The 25,071-nt window shown below is 33.6% G+C and overlaps 5 protein-coding genes and 1 pseudogene across 11 annotated transcripts; 1 reads left to right on the top strand and 5 right to left on the bottom strand.

Moving 5' to 3' along the window:
- The first annotated feature begins 139 nt into the window (after positions 1-139).
- Positions 140-1,352, top strand: LOC140978713 (small ribosomal subunit protein uS8z/uS8w). Its single transcript, XM_073443921.1, has 3 exons — positions 140-303; positions 392-552; positions 1,056-1,352. Exons 1-3 carry the CDS (start codon positions 171-173, stop codon positions 1,152-1,154), a joined length of 393 nt encoding a protein of 130 aa, XP_073300022.1. The 5' UTR covers positions 140-170; the 3' UTR covers positions 1,155-1,352.
- Positions 1,353-2,711: 1,359 nt separating this feature from the next.
- On the bottom strand, positions 2,712-9,780 carry LOC140978551 (phosphatidate cytidylyltransferase 1). 6 transcript variants are annotated; one of them, XM_073443693.1, is made up of 14 exons: positions 9,595-9,774; positions 8,738-8,937; positions 8,276-8,529; positions 7,669-7,820; positions 7,308-7,449; positions 6,752-6,908; positions 6,549-6,596; positions 6,370-6,456; positions 6,119-6,247; positions 5,977-6,033; positions 5,007-5,090; positions 4,625-4,924; positions 4,387-4,457; positions 2,712-3,210 (listed from the first exon to the last, which is right to left on the bottom strand). In XM_073443693.1, exons 2-12 carry the CDS (start codon positions 8,816-8,818, stop codon positions 4,835-4,837), a joined length of 1,281 nt encoding a protein of 426 aa, XP_073299794.1. In that variant the 5' UTR covers positions 8,819-8,937; positions 9,595-9,774; the 3' UTR covers positions 2,712-3,210; positions 4,387-4,457; positions 4,625-4,834. The 6 variants fall into 6 exon arrangements, with proteins under 6 accessions (XP_073299794.1, XP_073299799.1, XP_073299797.1 ...); XM_073443698.1 differs by having other exon boundaries at positions 8,738-8,842; positions 9,595-9,768; XM_073443696.1 differs by lacking the exon at positions 6,549-6,596 and having other exon boundaries at positions 9,595-9,776.
- LOC140978552 (PRA1 family protein D-like) lies at positions 3,417-4,195 on the bottom strand. Its single transcript, XM_073443701.1, has one exon. The coding sequence runs from the start codon at positions 4,081-4,083 to the stop codon at positions 3,565-3,567; it is 519 nt and encodes a 172-aa protein (XP_073299802.1). The 5' UTR covers positions 4,084-4,195; the 3' UTR covers positions 3,417-3,564.
- A 466-nt stretch (positions 9,781-10,246) lies between the features above and the next one.
- Positions 10,247-12,219, bottom strand: LOC140978550 (DNA-directed RNA polymerase V subunit 7-like; annotated as a pseudogene).
- Positions 12,220-12,353: 134 nt separating this feature from the next.
- On the bottom strand, positions 12,354-15,429 carry LOC140978549 (pentatricopeptide repeat-containing protein At5g66631). Of its 2 annotated transcripts, none has more exons than XM_073443692.1 (2): positions 15,283-15,429; positions 12,354-14,754 (listed from the first exon to the last, which is right to left on the bottom strand). In XM_073443692.1, the coding sequence occupies exon 2, from the start codon at positions 14,700-14,702 to the stop codon at positions 12,693-12,695; it is 2,010 nt and encodes a 669-aa protein (XP_073299793.1). In that variant the 5' UTR covers positions 14,703-14,754; positions 15,283-15,429; the 3' UTR covers positions 12,354-12,692. The 2 variants fall into 2 exon arrangements, with proteins under 2 accessions (XP_073299793.1, XP_073299792.1); XM_073443691.1 differs by having other exon boundaries at positions 15,097-15,424.
- A 341-nt stretch (positions 15,430-15,770) lies between these two features.
- Positions 15,771-17,569, bottom strand: LOC140978674 (small ribosomal subunit protein uS19-like). The gene is made up of 4 exons (XM_073443870.1): positions 17,457-17,569; positions 17,222-17,367; positions 16,619-16,676; positions 15,771-16,281 (listed from the first exon to the last, which is right to left on the bottom strand). The coding sequence occupies exons 1-4, from the start codon at positions 17,457-17,459 to the stop codon at positions 16,033-16,035; spliced, it is 456 nt and encodes a 151-aa protein (XP_073299971.1). The 5' UTR covers positions 17,460-17,569; the 3' UTR covers positions 15,771-16,032.
- Positions 17,570-25,071: the final 7,502 nt, after the last annotated feature.

Raw genomic sequence — 25,071 nt, 5'->3', positions numbered from 1 at the left:
GATTTTGTTTATCAAGCTTACTGTATTTTGAGGGCGAAATTCAATTTTTTCTTAAAGAAATTACCTCTGAAATTAGTATTTTCTTTAATTTACGTGTTGATCTTGTTTGGTATGATTTATATATTAACTTCTGTGGTATGGCCTACGTACAGTCTTCTCTGTAAGTTAAGATGGTGAGAGTTAGTGTGCTTAATGATGCCCTCAAGAGCATGTACAATGCGGAGAAGCGGGGAAAGAGACAAGTAATGATAAGACCTTCGTCCAAAGTCATTATCAAATTTCTCTTGGTGATGCAGAAGCATGGTATCCTAATATTTCACTAATCTATTTTTGTATGTTTGCCTGATGAGACACATTTCATGCATTCATCATTTTTTTTTGCATCGTGCAGGATATATTGGGGAGTTTGAGTTTGTAGATGATCACCGGTCTGGTAAAATTGTTGTCGAACTTAATGGAAGGTTGAACAAATGTGGTGTGATCAGCCCTCGGTTTGATATTGGTGTCAAGGATATTGAGGGATGGACTGCGAGGTTGCTTCCTTCCAGACAGGTGAGCCATAAATTTTTATTTATTTATTTATATTCATTCTTTGGGAACTATGATTTTTAAACAATGAAAATTATAATTTTGGATTTGTCTGTGTTGATGCATGTGGTTTTCTCTCATTACAGTAGGATGTGTTGCTCTGAAAGTTTAATTTTGTCCATTTACAGTGTTAAGATGGAAAACCACGATGTGTATAAAAGTTTATTAGTACTGTATTCTATGCATAGATTGTAGATTGACTTGCTCTATGGCCCTAAAATATGTCTTGACACCAACTATACAATAAATTTGATAGTGCATTAGCTAAAAGGCTTCTCGTTTGACTAATGATTTTGTAGTTAGTGTTCATACTGATCCTTCTTCACAACCCGGATCAAAGGTGCTGGCCCTGATATCTGTATCAGTTGCAGTTGTTTTGTCTCACTACTTAATACATATATTGAGTACTTTATTTTCTGCTCCATCTTTAAAATGTGTCTTACCCCGATTTTCATTGTACCTTGCAGTTTGGTTACATCGTGCTGACCACATCTGCAGGCATCATGGACCATGAAGAGGCCAGGAGGAAAAATGTTGGTGGCAAGGTTCTTGGCTTCTTTTATTAGGGGCTTTAACTTGTTTCGACGTGTAGCTTCTTTTATAAAGAGATTTTGATGTGATTTTGAACTTGCTTAGTTTCGGGATGTTTTTATGTTCTTCGATTATTGATTGTTATTCGATTTCAAACAGAGATTTTATAGTGACTTCTCGATGTTGTGTCTGTTATTTTGAGCTCAAAAGTTTTGAAACATTTGTTTTTTCAAGTGGTCATCTCGAATGGTGTTTTTATCTTTCCATACCCAATACCTTTTTGCTACCAAAATGGCTAGCAAACGCACATACATGAAAAAAACGTGTTTGAAACTTTAAAATAAATTTCACCGTTGACCAAATAGAATGCCTCTCCTATGGTCGAGCATCACGTATCTTAGGTGACCGCTCCATTGTTCTCATTCGAATTGACGGCAAAATTTGTACAAAAACTAAATTAAAAAAAGTCTATGCGTAGGTCAAATTAACCTGATTGAATTTTGATAAGAACTCAATTAATGGTGTAATTGTCAATAACCAAGTAAAAAATGAATCTGACTTTGATCCCATTGCTTATCATTTGTGCTACGATTCAATCATCGTGATCATGCCAAGATTAAGAAATCGGAGAAGCGTTTGCAGATACTTACGTGTTAGCCAATGCTGAAACTAATACCTGAATTCCGTTAATATCTTGAAACCATCGATCTTCAGGAAAACAAAGGCAACCCCGATATTGTTGGAGGGAGGCTTCTTTTTCTCATATTAAAATAGCAGATATTATCCACGGATTAACTGTCCTATTGAGCTTTTCCATTCTTGAATTTAAGTATGATATCAAGCCCCGAAAACGAGTTGAAGAATAGAGGTTTAGTGGCCCTGAAGAATCAGTAGTCGTGTCATCTTTAGCTGAGGTGATCTCCTGTCATTGGCGGTTGACATGGCGTGATTCTTTGCTCTTGAAGGCACGGGTGCTGCCATCTATCTCACATTCTAAATCAACTTACTGGAAAATCTCTCAGGCTTCCCTCCTAAGAGCTGGGACTCGAGTCGATGAAACAAAAGGGCATTATTACCAATCGGTTGGAGTGAGTCATGAAAAGGTTCAAACGATACTAAAAAAAGATTATTTAATATTTAGAGTAAACTCGTGTTCAACAAGTCATGGATAAGGCGTAGCATCATGTGTTGCTTCCGTTTCTCCACATCCGCCTCCTATCGACAAGAATTCTAACTCAAGAAAGGTATCAACATAGTGGGAGCGAATGTAGGAATGACAATAAACTAAAGAAAAAAAATCATTTTTCGTCATTTCAAGTTTTGAACCACAATTTTCAATAAATTTCAACGAAAAATATCCGATGCCAATTCATTTCATTAGGATACCATTAAATAGTGAAGTTTACAAATATTACAACAAATTTTGTTAGATCATGAGTGCTATATAACTTGATATAGGACAGGTGTGTGGTCTGGGTAAATAGGTTGAGTATGAAAATTTAAAGCTGTTAAGATATAGTCATGGAAACAGAGACAATGAACTTAAGAGATTCGTGTAGCTAATTCTGACATGCTTGTATGGAGATTCCAAGTACAAGAACGAATTTGTTTTTTATTGACACATTTTGTTTTGTCCTGAACATGGAATCTTAAACAGTGTCTTTGTTGCTAGAAGTGAATGGAAGAGCCACAATCTTAATAATTGGGCAAGATGATGATGATGCTACTCTCACTCTCCCAGTAGCAAACAAAATGAACAAAATGGACAAAAAAACATAGAAGAAACACAGAAAAACATATTTTTTCAAGCACCAGGTTTCAAAAGGTAAAAGGATTAGCTAGAAATAAATAAGTTTTAAGATTTCTCTACACTCAGCGAGATGGCTAAGCTAATCAGCTTTCTTCAATTTTTAGCAGAGTGCCATGTGTTACCTTGAGATCTTCATCCATTCTTTAACTTGCCAGCGCAGGGATATTCATTTGTGCAATCTTTGTCAGTTCTACTTATTTCATACAACTTTATCAGGGATGCAGTTATATGCGTGTTCCCGGATGTCATGAGCTAATTTCATCTCATAAATTTAAGAGATCCTGTAAGTATAATACATAAAAAAACAAGCTAAATTCCAGTTGAACCACTGATTCAATTCAAAACAATAATTTCATGTGTCATAAAGAGTAAGTCAGAGCAAATGATTACCCAAGTTTCCATCGGACAACACTATTAATAAACATGAAGACAATATGTAAATGGATTCATCAATCTAAGATTACACCTTTGATTCAATACCACGCCATAAAGTAAAGGCCAAGGGAGTAAAAGAACGTTCCCTTATTAAAGGCAATAATAACAGTATACTTGAATACACGATTCCAAACTGAAATCCAAAGGCAAACTAAACTACCCCCGACAAATCAAGAATCCAACCAAAATAATCCACTATTTCAGACACTAGCATATTGTCCCCTCGGACTATCCACAACATTAAGCAATGACCCATATGGCGAATCTTCCAAAGAATCCTCAGGCGCCCTCAAAATCGCGTGAAAAAATATCACCAAGGCCCCAATTATCAAAGCAAGGAACAGACTTAACCAAGCTTTAGTCCAGAAGAGCGCACCCAATGTCAGTACGGCAAGAAAACCCACAACTATTTTTTGGTCAATATCGTATTCAAGAAGAGTTAAAGGCTCGTCGCGAAAGAAAACTAAGTATGTCCAGGCCGCAAAGATGCAGAGGAAAAGAATCAGGTTGAGCGGGTGGGTGATGAGGGCCAGGAGGAAGATGGCAAGAGTGAGAAGAGCGTAGTTTGGAAGGAAGAAACCGAGATTTTGAGTGAGGCGATAGGAGGATTCGGAGAGGGAGATGGGGATTCTGAGAGAAGATGGGTCTAGGAATTGTCGCCATGGGCGTAGCCCAGCGGCAGAGGTGGTGGCGCCAGACGGTGGAGGCGGCGATGACATTGGGAATTCTTGGAAATTTCGTTCGGTAAAACTGGGGAGAATACAGTGACACAAGAATGCGAGATAATTTTCATTCCATTCCCCCTAAAAAGGGTAAAAACAATATTATTTTGATTGAAAATTATCCTAATCTGTTTTATCTTATTTCATTTAGGTCCTTATTGCTATTACAGCCTTTTGGATTGTTTGTAAAAATATGTAATCCCCAAGAAAAAAATATATCTATGTGAGAATGATATTTATATTTGTCAAAAATTTATAATAACGCTCTATTTTTGACATTTTGAATAAAATGATTTTTACTGGATCCTTGTTCCTTCTTTATTTTTTCCGGGCGTTTATGTTCTACTCGAAATAAATTTGTCCCAATGTACCTAAAATAAAATTGAGGGAAATGAAGTAATAGAGTTATTTGTCAAAAAATAAATCTAAAAAATTAACACATAAAATTAACACAAGATTATAACACCTGATTATATGCAAATCAATATTTTTAAATCCATGAATTATTTCTTTTCTTTTTTGCCCCCAAAGAAAATACCTCTCATTTTAAAAATTGAGAAGAATGTGGTATTTCAAACTCATTCCCTCACCCACTTTACAGGGGCGGAAAAGAAACAACACTTACAAATACCTGCAGCAAAGTAGTATCAAAACTTATCATGATAATGCAAGGAAAGGAGAGAAAATGTACGTGGCCAGCACAAGAAACAACACCGCAAACTGCATTGGTTCAGTTGCTTCCTCAATTTCAGGATTCTCCATACTGATTCTCCGTGATGATCTGCCCAAGCTTTGTGTACAGAGCTTGCTGTTCCTCGAACGTAAGGTTTATCAATATCTACACCAAACCGAAAATATTTCTCACAATCATGATGCATGGACATTTAGATTACATGATGAATGGTCGCTGATATTTTTACCTGGTCCATGATCATCTCAATCGATAGACTTTGAGGCACGACAAATGAGTGGAGATAAATATATGCAAAGACAGCCATCACCATCTGCAAGTAGGTGAGGGTTAACCTCAGCACAACCAAAATTTGGTAAAATGCTATGATTCAGTGAATTGTTGGCTAGAAGTGAGAGTAAATTGTTGAACTATTCTTGTTTAGTAGCACCACTGTTCTACATCGTTTACAAGAAGAAATCAAAAATGTTACCAAGGCTACAAAAATGAGTTCTACTAACAGCTTAGGCTAATTATTTTTGTAAAGCAGGAAAAATGCACCAGTGGATGCTAGTGGAGTCTAAATCTCGGTTGCATGAGCGTGTGGTCTCAAGGTGCGGTGTGATAGGACCAACCTCATTTGTTTCTGACAAAGCAATACAACGACATGGCAAGAAAGTGATAAAAAAACAGCGCTACAAATCCTGTTTATGTAAAGAGGTACCATATCAAGGGGGGAAGAAGAAGTTGCCATCCTCCTAAGTTACAGGACATTGAGAACTCTCCGGCCCATCATAACAGACGAGGATGAAATATATTGCATCTAAAGGCAAAGAAACAGATGTATATGACTGGACTAGCTTTTAATTGCTGCTAAATTATTTTATCACCTCTTACCTTCTAAGATGGTCAAAATAAATACATGAACACATAAAAGTTCCAGACCAAATAGAATGTGCGCATGTATAACCAAGTGTGCGTGAAAATCTAGTAGAAGACTTCATATAAATTTTAGAAAAGGATGGATAAGGTTTCCAAGGGTGAATATATGACGTAAAAAAGAAAGAGAAATAAATCAAACTTAGGCTCTAAGGATGCATTCCCATTAGTACAAAGGGCAAATAAATGTACCAATGCAACAGTAAAAGCAAGCCTTCCTAGTGGTGAGGCATACTTGTGTAAAGCAACCATCTGTTTTTGTAATAAAATCGGCACCCTACCTGGCAATCCATCCTATCTGTGATTCCACCATGGCCAGGAATGCTATCACCAAAATCCTGTGACGGAGAAAATATACATATAAAGATCGGGTACATTACAAATTTTAACATTTAGAATAGGAACGTTCCACATTTGTCAAACCTTGATCTTGAAAGCCCTTTTAAAGCCACTGGCAAAAAATCCACCAAATGGTGCTATAATTGATGCAAAAAGACCAAGACAAAGTGCATGCCACTGTACAGGAAAAATAGAAATCTCTCTCCAAGGAAACTGGAAAAAATTGAAGTGTGTAGCAGCTCATTAGTAGCACATCCACTTTTCACATCTCAAATTGAAAGGATAGAACATAAAGAAAAAACAAAAGGTAAAAGAAAAATCGGACATAAACTTACCCATTCAGGAAACCACTCCGTTATAGCAAAAACTTCTGGTGTAAACAATGGACCAGAATCACAATGAAGCCAGCCAGTTGATAAATCCTGCACAATTCAGTCAATAGAAAGTTTAAACTTCCAGAAAACTGATGAGTGAGTTTGAAAATACAGAAGATCGTTTGTAAGCCAGAAACAACCTTTCTAGGGCACGTCAACCATTGAAAGCGACCCATTGAGTTTGCAAGCTAAAAACAATTTAAAATTTAAATAAATTAATCACCCCAAAATTTTAAAAAGGACAGGCCAAGATTGACAGCGAAATACTCCATAAAAGCTCCACCACTATATCAAAGATTTTCCATCATCTTAACTGTCTGCAAATAACTGGATGATTTCCTACCACAAAAGCAGAGATCACGGTGGTAACAGATGCCCCAATGAAGCCCTCCCATGTTTTCTTTGGTGACAACTTGATCAAAGGAGTTTTCCCGAAGAAGAACCCAAAAAAGTAAGCAGCAATATCATTTATAACAATAAGGGATGCTGGAAGAAGGAACCTGCATTGATGCCAAGTGTGTTCAAAATTCTTTATTGAAGTTAATTAATCAGAAACATTATGTAAAATATATTAATTAGCGTAGGGAATTTATAAGGCCCAGAATCCAAATATCTGAGCTACGAAAAAATGGAAATCCTCAAAACATAAAAAAATCAAACATAAAGAAATGAGTGTCTACCAAACGGTCATGAAACAAGAAGTTTCTATAAGAATTCAGTTAACTGAGCAAGACAACTTAAATATATTAGAGTACATATATGTGATCCGGGTGAAGTTGATTGGAGTCATCACAACAACACAAACCATTATGTCTGATGAGAGAAAACCATCAACCAGTAATTATCATCCATCGCATTTAACTGTAAACAAGATCATATGAAAACCAAAGCTGCGTTACCAGAAAATTCCTTCGAAAATATTTGCCACTGTAAAAGCCGACTGAGTGAAAACCACAATCAAAATCATGTGTGTCCAAGCATATTGGCCGAATTGATACTTGTACATCTTCTTCTTTAGAGTGAGAATGAACCACATAAAACCTGATGTCGCAAAAGAAGAAAGCATTTAGTTTCATATTGACAGCCAAAAAAAGTCTGTCATTACGACTGAAATGACAGATAAAATTCTGAATACTTACTAAACAACATCAATTTGATGGGCACACAAGTACAACATAATATATTAGAAGAATAAATTAAAAATTAGATATATCAGATCATATATATAACAGTAGAGTGCAAGGTCAAGTTAGTACAAACCAGCAATATACAAAAAATAGCAGGTGACCATATGATACTTGATAAATCTGCTGACGAGCTTATACAAAACTTTGTCTGTGGTGACAGTATTCACAAGCCTTTGACTCAGAATCCGCCCATAAACATATAGCATTGCAGTGAAGAAGAAGTACCTGAAAACAGAGGAATGTTAAACACTGGGAAAATTCATAATATAACTGCAGCAAAATCTTTGTTAATCACAATATAAAAGTCAAAAGCAGTCTACAAGGAAAAAAAAAAGTAAGGCAGCACAAGAAAAATAAAGATACTGATTTAGACATGTGATGACACTGGAGCCAAGAACATTAAGTGAATTTGAGGTAATTAAAGCATGGCCACTAATAAGGTGCCTGGACTGGAATTGAAAAAATGCATATCAAAACCTTCAGGGTTTTCATTCTCCGATAAAAAGCCAATAGAAAATTAAATGTGGGGGATTCTTGAACAAATAAATTTAAGAAAAATTAGGAAAATTGTGTCAATAACTCCAAGTTATGGGAAACATGAACTTGCACTGTTTTAATAATAAAATGATATCCTAACGGAGAAAGAAGATCTCGAGGCAAAAAAATCTGGACCACCCCACCAATTTAAGATCCTGAAACCAGGAAGGCGCCTGTCTTCATGTGCTCTTCTAAGTAAATTGAACAGCTCCTTTGCCATAAATATTTGTATAACCACGACCATAGCCCAGATATAAAGGTGGCCCATGTAAATTACAAAGACAAATCCTCCAATCATCCAGACAGATGAGTATGTGCGGATTAACATCGACTTGTACTTGTTATTATCATTAACAAGTAAATGGCTTCCATTTTCTTTATCAACTTCCGGAGGGACCTGGAATTATATAAAGGAAAAGACAAGGAAATAAGAATTATAAAAGTTACAAGTTTCAAATACAAAGCCAAAAGCTGAAAATATTTTTATGTAGGTAATCTTATCAGATTCAACAAAAGAAAAAAATAAATCAATCAGCTCTCTCGCTATATCCATTTAACATAATTTAGCACGGTGCATAAAACTGATTCCCGAGAAGATCACCAACCTCATTTGAACCTCTTCGCCGACGTCTTGACGTGGACCCGCTAGTTGTTGACGGAAAACCAGAACCAGAATCCTTTTGCATCTTCTCTCTAAGATTTGAACTCCACTAAATGATTCACATAAATATATTAATCCCAATAAACCTTATGAGAAATCAAAACCAACCACCACAAAATTTAGCCCCACTTGAACTTTGAGTAGCTGCAACAAGAGTAAACAAAGCCATATAAGAAATTGACCCTCACTCTTATTTATCTCAGCTTAAACTACGTACATAGCGAAGATTAACATAAAAAATAAGGAAAAATAGTCAACAATAGCAAATAAAAACTTCTGACATTTATCCTTATGTTCCTTTTCATAATTTTTATTTTGTTCTCAATTCTTAACTACTATCCTATCCAAGCAAAACAAATACTGAATATTAAGTTAAGGAACAGAGAGACAAACTACATGGCAAGCTAAAAAAGTCATAAACTTCAAAACATGTTCTTAGTTGAATATTAATTACGATATAATAACTATATATCAAGTTTCCTATCAATTCTAGTACAAAAAATGAATTAAGGTAATTAAAGATTTTCTTAAAAACAACACTTCTGAAACACACATTCTCATGTACATTCGAACATGATAGGAATAAAGTATAGACATAAAATTATTTTCTTTACAGCAATCGTGTAGCAATTAAGGATTAAAACAGCTAACAATTGCATCTTGATTAGAAAATATTAAAGTTAGAAAACAAATCCACAATAAAGAAAAAACAATTCACAAAGCCTGTGACAGATTCACCGGAGGCCAAGAGGAATCGAGGACACCATTCATCACACCCCAAAAAAACATAAGAAAACGTACCAAAAAACCAATCGAGAACGAAGCGTCAATGATTGACACACAAAAAGAGCGAGAGAGATTGGCGCTTCCTGAGTATGTGGTGTGTTTGAAGGGGTGTGGTGTGGGGACTAATTGGTGCAATTTCGTAAAAGATTTGAGGTAATGTCCTCTTAAGTTTTGGACCTTCTCATTTAAAAGAAGATATTGGGGTTAAAGTGAAGAAGATGGAGCTTCGATCGTTTATATTTGGCGCAATTTAAATGTGTAGGTTTGCATCCCAATCTAGACTACATCTCTATCAATTTCGCAACATAATTTCTACGAGATATCTTTGACATTTGTTAATCCATCAATTTTAACTCATTTAAAAAAAGTGTAAAAAAACAATATCTATATTAAATATCTAAAAAATTCTAAACAGTGTTTGCTGTGTTGCTATTATTACAGGAAAATAGGATGATCGTTATTGGATGGTTGGGAATCACATTTATAGCTGGAGAATCTAAGGTAGAAAAAGTGAAGGGCATAAAGTAGAAAAAGACACAAATTTTTTTTTTTTTTTTTTTTTGAAATCTTATTTTAGATGGTGACTAGACGTGAGAAGACTCGAACCTGAGTCATTACAGGAAAAAACAAAGTAAGATAATCGAAAATAAAGCTCAGTCACGAAAAGGACACAAAATTGGATGCTCCTTGTTTGAAACTTTATACTCTAAATATCAATTTAATTAGGAGTGATCGATTTCGGCAGACAAACGTGGGAAAAGTTGAACAACAAATTTAACGAGCGGATCGGGATCGATATGATGTAATTCTTGCTCACATATTATTAAATTATCAAAAATAGAAAAGAAGTAACATCCTAAGAAATGGGTCACCATCCAAGCTAAAAACAACTCAGAAATCTTTCTCAGCCTCATCATACTTCTCTGCGAGCATCACAAATCAGACCACCGCGCCTTTTTCAAGCTTGATCGACTTCTCATTTCCCAAGATAGTATTCCCCTGGGACGTACTCGAAACCATCCAATTTTGGTTGAGACAAGAATACATTTTCGGCCATCGACCCACACTGCGAGAGAACACCGAGTTTCATGATTTTGTCCGCAGTGCCTTCCAAGTCCTTAATCTTGAAAGTTATGCAGCTGAAGTGGACTGGAAATATGGACATCTCCAGAGTGCTGCCTAACAATTACCTGTCCGACTCGGTCTATAGTTGTCACAGCAAGGAAATAACCAAGGTCTTTAGACGCCTTCTTGATGGAAAAGTCATTCATGAGCTGAATTGTTATGGCCCTTTGAAGCATCAAACCTTTGGAATCCAGATTCTCAGCCCGTATCACGACATTCCATGACAACTGAGATTTTAAATACATTTTTTTTTCTGGATATCACCTATCATGTGCAGAACATGTGGGAGAAAACTCTGAATTGGTAGCTGTGGCACATGACCGTCATACTGCCGTATGATTGCAAATAATATGTGGTGATCGATTTTGTGATTCTAGCAAAATGTCTTACAATACGTGTAGATAGCTAAAGAAGAGTGGCTAAAATTAACTGATGACTGCACGATACAAGAGTGTGCTTGGATAAGTTGGACCTAAGTTCATATCACGACTAAATAAATGGTATAATGAGGATAAATTGTGGAGTGGTCACCATGTCAGAACTTAATATTCCTACAATTCTGTTTTCAATAGAAAAGTAGAAAGCAAATATTTTAATGGCACTTAAAGTCTTATTCTAAGTTCTGAAACGGATCCATATTCGTTTTTTTTGGGTAAAAGCGGAACTCCATGATAGTTAGCTGAACCCAAAGAAACAACAGACCTTCACATTTTGTTTGAATCAGTGCTGGAGATAAACCCAACCTAGAACTAGATAAAAACCCTCAGAGCAGTTGGAAGAATTCGTCTATTACTATGATAAATACTGAGCTAACCGATCTTCACAGAAGTTCTAATCATCAGAGACTCATTATAAAGACTTAACCGCATAGTCAATAATTTAATTCAAAAGGATGTTAAAACCTGAGACATGAGCAACGAAAGATAAAACTCAAAGAATCCTCCACTATCAATTACTACAAAGAGGAAAAAGACTAAGATTAATCGGAGCCACGGCTTGACATTAGCATCACATTTCTTTTCCCTCAAAATAGTATTACTGACAGCTGGAAAACCGAAAACACCATGAAACCATACAATAATTCGGCCACTGCTAACACAAAACAGATGGCAAATAATTCGATTTTCATTTATCCTGATTGTTGTTGTCGGTCTTGACAAACATTATGTACGCCTAAAGCGTAATATTAAAGGTATCATAACAATCATGTTGATTCTTTTTAATCAAGATGCCAAGGAAATTTCTAAGTAGGCCGGAGTTACATATCAACGTAATAATCCCAACTAAAGGCTTTTGAATACCGAACAAATTACAAAACAAGAAAGAAATAGAAAATGGTGGACAAAAAAATAATAAAGAAATATACATAAAGATGAAGAGCAGAGAAAAAAGGAGAATGAAAAAACATAAAGATGAAGAGGAGAGAAAAAAGGAGAGTGAAAAAACGCATACACGAGTCGCGCGAGCACAATCAGAAAATAGATCGAAATACACAATTAAAAAAACAACATAAGTTAACGGTTACAGGCAATACCCAGAAGATGACAAAAACTAAAAACCAATCAAGGTGAAACTGAAAACAGAATACAGTAAAGATTCGATCTTGCACTATTTTGTAAACAACTACATGAAGGCAGCAGAAATCCATATGCACTAAATGATGAAAACCAAATTTTAGCTCCTTTCTTGTAATTTTTTGAATCAAGTGCAGACGGCACAATATATTTGCTGTCTATATAGATTAAATAGGAAAAAATCAGCATACCCATTCAAGAAACAGAAAAATTTCATGCCTAAATCAGTTTATTAGATGATATTATTGCACATACATCAAGTTTGTTTGTGAAGGCTGGAGTAGAGAATGATGCTGCCCAACTCAAAGATTGTGGATTAGTTCTCCTGTCATTTTTTAGAACCCAGAAATATGTCTCATGACATATAGCATGCTTGGCTCAAATGTTATGTTCATGTCACAGTCTTGAAAAGTCCTATTTTTTGCCGTGATGCCACCAAGACTCGTGTGTCTCAAATTTATCCTCACTTACTGTAAAACAACGAGAATATATTTTGTGTATTCTTGTAAGATCAGCTGCGCTCACAGTATACAAGTGCCCCGGTAAAGCTAGTGGAATATTGTCACCAATATCCTCACTAACCTCTTCTACTGCAGCTGCCTCTCTGAGCTTTCCTTCCTTCCATAAACTCTTTACAAGCATTTCTTTGGAGGCAGCATCAGTCATAAATCCGGAATTCCTCATGTCCTCAAAGGCCCTCAAAGCAAGAGCAGCTCTTCCACACTTACAATAAGCACATATGAGGATCTTGAACATGTAAGCATCAGGCTCCAAGTCACTCTGTCGTACCAGCCCAAAAAGTCGTTGCACTGTCTTCATGTCTCCTTGAAGTGCATAATGATGGATCAAGCCAGAAAAGGTCTGTAAATCTGGGAAAATCCCTTGCATAATCATCTCCTCAAGTATATCCATGGCTTCACCGTTCATCTCACACTTTGCCAATGTCCTCAAAAGAGATGAATAAAGAACCAGTTGACTGTTTTGTGACAAAGGACCACAAATGGTCTTGGCATTGCGGAAAATGTTTAAAGCAGCATCACCCTTTCTGGAAAACCCGTAGAAATCAATAACTAATCTAATTGTGCTGAACGACAATATCATATCCTCCTTTTTTATCTTAAATAAGAGTTGATCAACCAACTGGACACAACCATGGCGAGCCAACTTTGTAATCATCCTCGATATCGTGTAAACATCATGAACATATCCAGGCTGATGAGCAACCCAACAGAAGAACAGCCATGCTGTTTCAGGTGAATTAAATTTTCTGATTAACTTGCAGGCTAATCGATTGGTCCACACAAAGTTTGCATCTTGCAACGCAGACACCTCTTCAGGGCCCCATTGCTGCAAGGCACTTGCCAAAGCAGCTGGGTCCAACCATGGTTTCAATTGAAATTCAGCAACGTCGTCCTGATTAACACTACCAGAACCCTCATCCTCATCATCGATATCATCTTCATGGCTAATTACTGAATAACCTATACTCTTAATCCTCTCGTCTGGCATCAATTCCAGAAGTAATTCCTCCTTGTCATCAAGAAAGCCAAACTCCTTCATTTTCTGCAAAGACAATAGCATTGCTCGGCCAGGCAATATACCATCAGCTTGCATCTCGTGAAGCAAAATCTTGGCAGTTTCTAACTGGTCAGTGCGAGCAAAAGCCTTCACCAATGTAGAATACTGCTTTAAAGTACGCCTAACTCTCATCAGCGGCAGCATCTGAAAAATCTCAAGTGCTGAATCTAAATATTCAAACCTAACTAGGTGCTCTATAATAATTGTATATGTTCTGCAATTAGGAAGTGCCCCTTCCTCTATCATTCTACATAACAGCTTCACAGCATCTGAATCCAAACCCTTGTCAACAAAAAACTTCATCACAAGATTATATGACTCAGTACAAGGATGCTTATCTAAGGTGGCTCTCCACTCCTCCCAAACACTGATAACCTCGTCAAGATTACCTGCGGCAACATACCATCTCATGCGATCCATGAAACTAACGGGAAACACATTAACGAACTTTCCTGAATTCATAGCATCAACCAATGCCCGAAGTTTACCTGTTTGGCCAGATTTAGCAAGAACCTTGGCCAACGCATGAAGGGTGTGTTTCGTATGGGTGAAATGTGGAACTTTTCTAAGAGCCTCGATCAAATACAGCGCAGAGTCTGGCGAGGGAGCAGAATGGAGAGCATTGGCTACCACAAAAGAACCCACTCCAGGACAGCTTAAAAGGTTCACTAAAGAGCTTTCAGGTGAATATGAACGGAGACACAGCCTTATTGAATCGATGAGCTTGGCCCTTTCGAGGTACAAATCTACCTTGTTCACATCCCGAGTAGTTCCAGAAAAATGGCATGCTTGCGAGGGAAAATTCTTGGAAAATTTATTTATAATGTACAGTCTCCTAAATTTCATAACAGAGGTAACCAAACCTCGAGCAAATTAACGATTTTTCCTTCTCCTCTCCCTGAAAAAACAAAGAGAAGATATTTATTGTGCCAGTGAAAACAAGAAAACAGAGCAAAAGTCATATTAAAGCTTTTCAAAAAACAACAAAACAAGAAAGAAGGAGAAAATGGAGAACATAAAATAATAATAATAATTATTGTTTATTGTTATAAAGAAATTAAAACAAACGAAGAGAAGAAAAAAGAAACTAAATAAAGGAGAATAAAATCACAGAAAGCACACACAAACACAGTCGCGAGCGCACAATCAGAAAAAATATCGAAAAAAATAAAACACAAAAATGAAGCCAAATCAAGTTAATAAGACAGGTAAAACCCAGAAGATGACAAAAACAACAAACCCAATTCTATGTGAACAGGGAATATAATAAAGATTCAATCTTGCTCTATCTCTGAAGCAATCACACGAAGGCAGCAGAAATTCATTTGTATTAAGTAATGAAAACAAATTTTAGCTCGATAAAACTGGAAATGGATACAACTGAAGAAAAAATTAAGATAGATCCCAAGAGTTGATGCAAAAAAACTGGTTATAGAAAGAACGCTGCTAACATCCTTTCAAGTCTCCTCTTTAAACCCTCAAAACTCGCTGGGTACTATAGGTTTTCTGACGTGTGCAAACAAAGAGGGTGGCACTGTTTTTTATTCCGAAAACACCATCCCAATTTGCAATATCACTTTTGAGACCATAGCGGAAAAAGGGGAAAAAGATTTTTCGAAACATTTCATTTCTGCGAGCATTTTATTCAATTATTTCAAAAAAAATATTTGTCTCATTTAAAATTTGTGTTAAATTATGTCCTGATGACACTAAGAAAAGAAGTTTTCAAAATCAATTATATTTGGGTCCGATTGTAGATATAGTATTTCTGCTTCTTGTTTCCGTATCTTATTTCTACTTATCTAGAACTTCTTTTTTTTTGGTTTCTAACAAAGTAATAAATAGATATACCGTATACATTTCGAAATCGAAATAGTTTTGGTAAGAAACAAGACCATCCTGAAAAGACAGGAATTAAACATGCAAAATATTATCGAATATATTTTTTTGAAAACAAATGCAAAACTCTTGATCCACATTATCCGAGACCAATTTTCCACTGACAGGAGTTCAGATGTAGAAGTCACAATTATCAACAAAAATTCAGAAACAATTCACAGTCGTTCCCTTCACATCCCCCCTCCATGGATTGAGGTTAGAATAATAAAGTGAGAGGAACGAGGACGAAGAGTTGGCCCCAACATGATATGCTTCTTGATTTGAGGGCAGAATTCTTTTACTTGAGAGGAATAAACCTTGAAGAGTGCGTAGCACCAATACCAGGTCTTCCGTGCTTGACCGGCTTGTATGAGATCGAGAACTCAGCAAGATAGTGGCCAATCATTTCAGGTTTGATTTCAACTGGATTAAAGGTTTTGCCATTGTAGACACCAAGGACACTTCCAATCATCTCAGGAACAATGATCATGTTTCGCAGGTGAGTTCGAACAAGAGCTGGTTTCTCACCTGGTGGGGCCTCACGTTTCTAAAACAGACATGGTATGGTCACATCAGTTTAACATAACCACAAGTATGCACAGATTGAAGAGTAGGAAAACTATCTATTCCAATTCAAATTTAATCAAAAAAGAAATAAAATTTGCAAACTAGTTATTCCAATTCCAGAAACTGCTAGAGGCACAAAAATTCAGTGATGTGAGTGAATCGCCTGGAAAACTTATGTACAAACGTGCCAGATTCACTCGCAAGATAAACAACTTGAGTGATACAAGGACCTCGAGAAATTGCACAAATCAGTTAACTAAAATAACGAGTTCCTAATTCGAAAAAAAAATGCTTCATTCCAAATGTGGAATACTTACAGCCTTCCGCAGCTTCTTGATCAAAGCCATTGGCTTCCTCTTCAGACCCCTCTGGAACCTGCCCATTTCATCATTCAGGTAAGGATGGGATCAAATCTTAAATGCCAAATAAAATATTCTGAAACAGACATAACCAAAGTAGCATTTCACAATACATGCACCCAACACAAGAGGTTGGTAAAGGAAACAAATTTTTAAGGGCAACATACTGTTCAGATTGAAATCATCCACAAAAAATCAAATGCAGTAACAGATTATAACACCTTCAACGTAGTGAGTCTAACAATGTTAATGGTTACAACATAAAAGATGTCGTAAAAGGGACCAGCTCACACGAACAATGCTAGATTTCATTAAAAAAAACTGAGACGATAAAAAAAAGAAATGAGCAGCATAAAACAGCAACAACCTAAATTATAGCGTGGCACTAATGCACAAAGTCAAATAAAGAACGAACATCCACTAACAACATCCAAAATCTTACAGATCCGCCAGCTGTGCCTGTTATACAGTACGATTCAAGTTCTTAAATTTAAAATTCAATGCAAAACATCATATAATGCATAAACGAGATAAGAAAGATAAAGGAAAGAAATAAAATACCTTCTTCTGGCACGAGCATTGAATAGCTTGACGAGCTCGTCAGTCGACATATCAAGGAGGGTATCGAGATCTACACCTCTGAAGGTAAACTTCTTGAACGTCCTCTTCTTGGGCTGCCCGGCCACCACCACTGTCTCGACGTCAGCCTGCACAACACACAGCATATACACATAATCGACCCATTTACACACATTGAGAGTTTCCGTGAGTGTCGAAGATGGACCAAACTAGTTACCATGGTTGATGCTGAAAGCCGTTGAATTGAGAGGAAGCTCTGCGGTACGCCGATAGGGTTTAGTGAGCAGGATTGAGGGTGAGAATGGATTAGTAGAGGGCCAAAATGAAAGGGCCCAATATATTAATATTAAATAAAGCCCGGTAGTATTGGCATCATATGCTCATTTTCATTTCCAAGGATGATAATACTTTGAAATTTCTTCGCATGTAAAAAATTATCCACGATAAATCAAAATATTGTTATTTTATCAAAAGCACCACTCAAAGCGGTTATAATTTACAATAATCTCCAACGTTTCCTTATGTCAATTTTTATAATAATTAATAATTGTCCAATATTCAAACATGGATTCTATGTTCCGAGTCCGAAGCACCCGACATATATATATGTTTCTTGGTTATCCTATTTATTAATCAAGCTATGATTTATGGTAAAATTAAACATTGATAATAATACTTTTAGTCAGTAGATGATAGATTGAGCCCCACAAAAGCATTAATTGTCATTGACAATGTCCAAATCACAACCAATTACTGAAAATGGGTAACGCGTAGCAAATTGTTCAAGTGAACAAGTCAACCTGCAGAATTTAAAAATATAGAAGATTTGATTCAAACTTCGGGTATAAAATACCCACCAAACCAACAACTTACATAATATTCTTGCTCCAAGAAACATAGAAAAACTAATTAAACTTGACGTGACGATCAAAATCCACGGGAAAAAATGGTTTCATCCAAAACAAAAATATTTGTAATCCTTCACATGATATTCTTCTTTTTCGCAGCATCTTTACACCAAGTAGACGCTGGGAGACCTATGGACATGGAGGAAAGGCTCAGGAAACAAGTTACCTTACTCGCGGCTCTTCCACGAGGTCCGGTGCCACCATCTGCTGGTTCTCCGTGCACCTACATCCCTGGTCAGAGAAGCGGCGGGAGTTGCCCTTTGAATGAAAAACACTTTGCTGGTGGCCGTGCCTCCCGTGCGTGGCCAGCTTGGGCTTCCTTAAATATTGGGTCGAGATGATCTTGAATTTAACAAGTGCTGAAGCTTGACAAAAAGATTCAGTTTTTTTAGGGTCTAATTTTGTGGTCGACACACGGTCCTTTTTTAAAGGGTGACGAGCTTCATTTTTTTTTATTCTTTTAATTAATATTTTCATTTAATTTGTTCATATGTATTTAGTTTGTACCATGCATCCAACAACTTTTGGTGGTTAATAAAGATTAAGATATTTTGTTGAACTCTTGAAGAGCGATCAAAAAGTTCAAATGTTGAAGTAATAAAATTCCACATGTTAACAGTCTATTCATATTTTAGTAAATTGTGTTCTGATCAGTGTTACTCGGGGTCGGAATTGTGAGAGTTTGACTGTTTTATTGTAAACATTTGTAATAATTCTTCGAATTGAAAAGATTTGTATTAGCTACGTGGACGTAGCTTATATTAAGTTAATCACGTAAATCTTTGTGTTCATGGCTTATATTAAGTTAATCACGTAAATCTTTGTGTTCATGTTGATTTTTTTATTCCCTAGTTTTTTTAGTACTATATTATCGTCATAATCGTGGTATAATTTCCAACAATTGGTATCAGAGTCTTATTGCTTTGAATTCTGAGCATACTATGTAGTTGCAGCTTTTTTTTTGATCTTTCACATCATAAAAAGATTTTTGGCTAAAGGCTAGAGAAGCGATGATCAGAGATGGTGGATCATGAACAGGAATCAACAAGTTCGACGGAACAAATTTTTCGTTCTGGCTGTTGCAGATTAAATATTACATGTATAGCAAGAAGCCGCATCAAACTTTATCAGGAAAGAAGCCGAAAATATGGAGGATGATAATTGTGAGCTCCTTGACCGACATGTGTTATGTGTAATATCATTGACCAAACATGACACATAACGTGGTGGAGACACAAACCACAGAAAAAGATGATGTTCATTTTATCGGACATATACGAGAAGCCATCAGCAAACAACAAAGAACGTTTCATGAAAAATTTATTCAACTTTAAAATGGGATAAGGTACTTCAGTGGTTAAACACATCAATGAGTCCAACACGATTGTTTCTCAGTGAGTCCAACACGATTGTTTCTCAACTAACATCGGTTGAAATTAATTATTATGATGAGATTCGTGCATTTATTCTTTTGGCGTCTTTACCAAATGTTTGAGAACCAACGCGAGCGGAGGTTAGCAAATTTGTTGGAAAAAGAAAACTATAATTCAATTATGTCAGAAATCAAATTCTTGATGAAGAAGTTTGCAAGTTGGATTCAGGTGAATGAACATCATCAAGATCTGCTCTAAATCTCGAGAACAGAGAAAGGGTCATGTGTGGCGAAAAAAGCCCTAAGTGATGTTACGGTAGGTCCATCAAATTTTTTAAAAATAAATAAATATTTTCAAAAATAATTTATTAATTGAAAATTTTGGATAAAATTTTTACTTATCTTTTGAACATTTTAAAAGATATTTATACAAAATTCCTAATTAAATAATAATAATAATAATATTTATGTATGGACGGTCAATATATCCAAAATTCACGATGATGCTTTCATTAAAAAGTTGAAAAACATAATATTATATATATTTTTATAGTTTATTTAATATTTTAGAGAATATGGAGAACTAAACATATAAAAGTAGCACAAAACTTTAACCGAAGTTAAATGAAATTATATTATCAATGCAAACATTTAAGATATTGTTATTTACACTCTATTTTTTAAAAAAATACACTTCATATTTCTTTCTTTACTAGAAAATGTCTAATATGTTCGCAAACGATTTTTCAAAATATTGATATAAACATATAATTCTTTTATACATTTTTCTTTTACTAAATGTAAGAAAATATAAAAATAACTCACAAAAACTCTTATGAGACAGTTTCATGAGTAAATTTATGTGACAGATTTTTTAGCCGACTTGACTCATGAAAAAAATTGTTTTATGTCAAAATTACTATTTTTCACTCAAGATATGGACCGATTTAACTCGCCTCATGAAAATAGATATTTGAGATCGTCTAACGTGAGATTTATTAAAACTAATTTACTTAGTTTTATTCTTAACTTGAGTAATTTTTCATAAATACGTTTAAAATTATTTTAATTAGACTAGTGATTTCTAATATTCTTTAAGTATCATAACATATTATTATAAAATAAAAATGGTGTTATTTTTTTGCTTAAAAATATAGTGTAGCAAATTTTAAGATAGTTTATTTCTTTTCAAATAATTATTTTTAATTATAATATTTATTTATTTAATTAATTTAATGAAAAAAATTGTAAATATTTGTATAGTTCGTAATTATTGTGTGTGGCATTATATATATAAGTTTCTTGAATAAATTTTTCTTTAATGAATAATAAATATTTGTATTCTTATCTTTTAATGTTACTTTAATAACATACATAAAAATATTAATATATTTTTGTTTAATACTATTTCAAATTCAATACATTTAAATAAATATTTGAGAAATAATGATGAATATTATTATTTTTTAAAAATAATTAATTGATGATATTGGAAATTGGAACCTTATTAAATATAACATTAATTTACATTTATTTTATTTTTAAAAAATGAAGTTTTTGGCGAGAACATATACATCAACAACTCTATTTATANAGTTGTCTTTTCAAAGTTTTTTTTTGAAGTTCTCATACCTATTGGATAACACAATTTGAAATATTTGATAATTGATAATTAATATGTAATTAATTAAAGTATGAAAATTAATAAAATTGTCATAAAACATATCAAATTATTTTTCAAATTTCATTTTTAAAATTGAATTTCTTGAAAATATAAATTTCACTTTTAATTTCAAATTTAAATCTAAATATCTTGAAAAAATAAATAACATTCAAAGATTTGACATCGATTCCATCACATGATTTAATATCTTGGTTCCATCACACGGTTCATACCAACGAGGTTGTGCACTTGTGCTGAATATAATTTGATTGAAAACAATTAATTTTAAAAATGATACTTCTAGAAAAAGAAATATATCATTAATCTTAAAATAGGTGAACTATAATAAATGATTGAAAACAATTAATTTTATGCGATTTTTATTGATATTTTTGTAATAAAGAATGATATATTTTCTTTTAAAAAAAATTCAATTGTGAATTGAAGAAATTTGAAAATATAAACTTCAATTATTGTTTGAATTGATTATATCAATTTCTTTATTAGATTAAATTTGAATTTAATTCATTTTTATATCAGTTTAAATGTAATATATGAATTATGTGTTTTCTATGTTCTTTATTCAAATTGAAAACATAAGCTATTTTTAAATCATTTAAAAATATATTTAGTCCTTAGACTCTGATTAGTTCGCTGATACGATCTACCAGAATATAGAAACTACATAAATTCAAGTTTAAAATGTATTTTTCATTATCAAAATTTTATTATTGTTTTTTCCATACATTTTATTTTTTGATTTAAAAGTATTATTTATATTTTATTTATTTTGTATGGTTCACACGCACACACATATAAATAAACAAAGATTTTTTTCATATCTTGAAAGTTTTTCGTCAAAAATAATGTATTATAAAAAAATATCATTATTAATGTATTCACATACCACATTAATATTTGAAACAAATAGGAAATAAATACGTAATTAAATGTGCATCGTTTGCAAATTATTTTTTAAAATTCAAATTTAAATTTGATATTTTTTGAAATTATAAACTATATTTAAATATCTGCATTGATTATATCATTCTATTTAATTTCGATTATGATTTTAAGTTGTGTGTTACTTTTATATAATTTATGTTTACTACTCTCTATCATACTAAATAAAATATAAAAGCTTTTATATAATATTATGTTTTTCAATTTTTTTAAAATAATGTCAATAAATTGTTGTTATTATTGTTATGTATAGAACTTTAAATTATGTATTTTACTAGAAATTTAATATAAATATTTTTAACATGTCCAAAAAATAATTACTTTTTAATAAAATTAATTTATATAATAAATGACAAAAAATTTGAATTTTAAATAATGTTTATTTATTCTTTAAAATTTTGATAAACAAAATAATATAAAATTTTTAAATATTTTTATATTCTTTTTATTTATATATAGCAGTTCCACTTAACCAAGATAATAAATCAATTTAACGATAAAATTAAATATTATTATTATCATTTGAGCGTTATTTCAAATGACATTAATATTTTGATATAATAAATTTTGATAATAATATTTAAAATTTAAATATATTCATTATATTAAATCAATAATTTTAAATCATTATTCAAATACTAATACTTACTAATTTTAATCATTAATTATATAAAATAACCTTCCGTTACATCGCACGGGTGAAATATTAGTATGATAAAAACAACACAACATTTCGTGTCAAGCAAATTAAGTTGAATTAGTTGGCGGTCAAGAATGGGTTCCTCGTTCTTATTTTGCGTCTAGTAATTGATTTCGATGAAGGGTGTCAAAGTCAAACGTTAATCTTAGTTTTACATTTTTTTTATTCAATATTATTTATATGCTTCCTAACTAATTTCGACAATTGATTTCGTAAAGGAGATGTTTGGATCGGTAATTTATTTACTAAATTAGTTTTTTCTTTTATGTAACGCATGCATGTTTGTTTACTGCGTCTTTCTTATATATTATTTATCAAAACTCTGAAATTAGATTAAACTAAATATTTTAGGGACTGTTGTTTTAGTCCGTTGTATACTCAAATTGCAGTCTTGGTCAGATATGTTTAATTTTTTTGGACAATTTTGATCTGATTTTACCGGAAAAACTTATGTTCGTTTTAGTTTAATCTGTAGAAGCTTGCCTGAGTGATATAAAAATTGAGGATCTTTCAAAATGGAGATAAAATTATCCTACATCACACAAAAATTTTCTTTTTAATCCATGTTTGAATTTCATCGTTCTGTTAATTGATTTTTATTATTAGTATTATATTAGAGTATATGATGACTTGGAAGATATTAATTTTTTATAAAATAAATAGGTGAAAGAAGATTTTCTCACCATTTTAAACTATCTCTATTTTTTAAGATATATAGGCAATTAGTTCTGATGAAAAATCATCGAACATAGATTTTTCCGGTCTAAATGGGACAAAAATTGTCAAAAACTAAACTTACACGCAAGCCTAGAGCGGACTAAAATCGCAACTGGATAAACATAATAGAAAAAAAAGTATTTCTCAAAATTTTAATACACCAGTTAAAATCTGTAATATAATTATTTAATAAAACAAGCTTTGTGTAAAATACATATGATATTAATAATAATAATATATATTGTTCCTTATTGCTTCCCATGTCCCAAACACCGCAATTTCGGCACGTATTTCTAAAATTGTTATTAGTAAAATAGGTATGCGTTAAATAGTCTAGTTTCTTTTCCAAGAAAATTATAGAAAAAGCAGCTAGTTAAATCAGATGTACCGCAGAATTTATATTTTAAAATCCACATGTCAAATAATTTTAAGAATACTTTTTTATGGACGGAGGACGTACCGCGTAGGATCTTGGGTTCGAGTCTCACTTGTTGTATTAGATGTTTAGTTAGGTAAATCGTCGTGTCTATTAATTATATCTTTAAACAAAAAAGTGAGCTATAAGATCGAGTAAAAGCTTATTGTTATATTTGTGGAGTAAAATGTATTGAATATGTTAATTTCTTTAAATAATTATAAAGTATTGCAGTTCAAAAATCTATCTCTTTCCGAATTTGCAGGGTATATACATCATAGTTCAATTCCAGGCNGCAATCTAATAAAAAAATTCAGAACGAAAAAAACAATCAGGGTGTAAGGACTTCATTCCCATGTCCAAAATTTGATATTATGCAGCTTTCATTTATCTCAAGTCGTCATCAAGTTAATGAAACCATGAAATGCATATGTGCCGCCGTCACTGCCACCACTAATGCCGGCCGCCAGAACGATTGCACTATCGGCAAACTTGTTCGATCTGATTGATGGGCAGCCTCCACCACCAGAACCACCGGGGATGTTGGTGCAACCTGATGCGCCAGAGGGAGGGACTGGACCTCTTTCAAGTGAATTAATATTTATGCCCTTGAACTTTAAAACTTCCCAATGGTTATCTTGCAATAGTCTGCTTGGTTCGACACATAAAATTAAGAAGTTGAGTACCGTAAGCAATATTAAAATGCAATAGCGTCTCATTTTGTATGCAAATATGTGGAATTCCACATTGGGTAGCCGTATTTATATGGAAGGGGTGGGCAAAAAGTCTTATTTTAACTATAGAATGACGAATAGAGGTAATTTTTAAGAAGAAAAATTTGAAATGCGATGCATAATTTGTATTAAATAAAAAATTCAAATATTTTTCTGTCCTACGTTTGTTGGATTTGACTGTAATTACGAAAATAATTCTTAGATGTTTTTTATTGACTCGAAATTATTCAAGAATTCTTAAAGGAGATATAAAACGGTAGGTAGACTCTACTTTCTCAATCGCGCGTGTCAAAATTATAAGGTTTCCACAAATTTGAAGTTGAGTTGCTTGTCGACCCCAATCAGAAATGGAGGGCTCAA

Source organism: Primulina huaijiensis, chromosome 6 (genome assembly GCF_012295235.1).
Source record: "Primulina huaijiensis isolate GDHJ02 chromosome 6, ASM1229523v2, whole genome shotgun sequence".
In the NCBI taxonomy this organism is placed as follows: Eukaryota; Viridiplantae; Streptophyta; class Magnoliopsida; order Lamiales; family Gesneriaceae; genus Primulina; species Primulina huaijiensis.
Note: the sequence above shows the minus strand (reverse complement) of the source record. Positions and strands in the feature narration are given on the sequence as shown.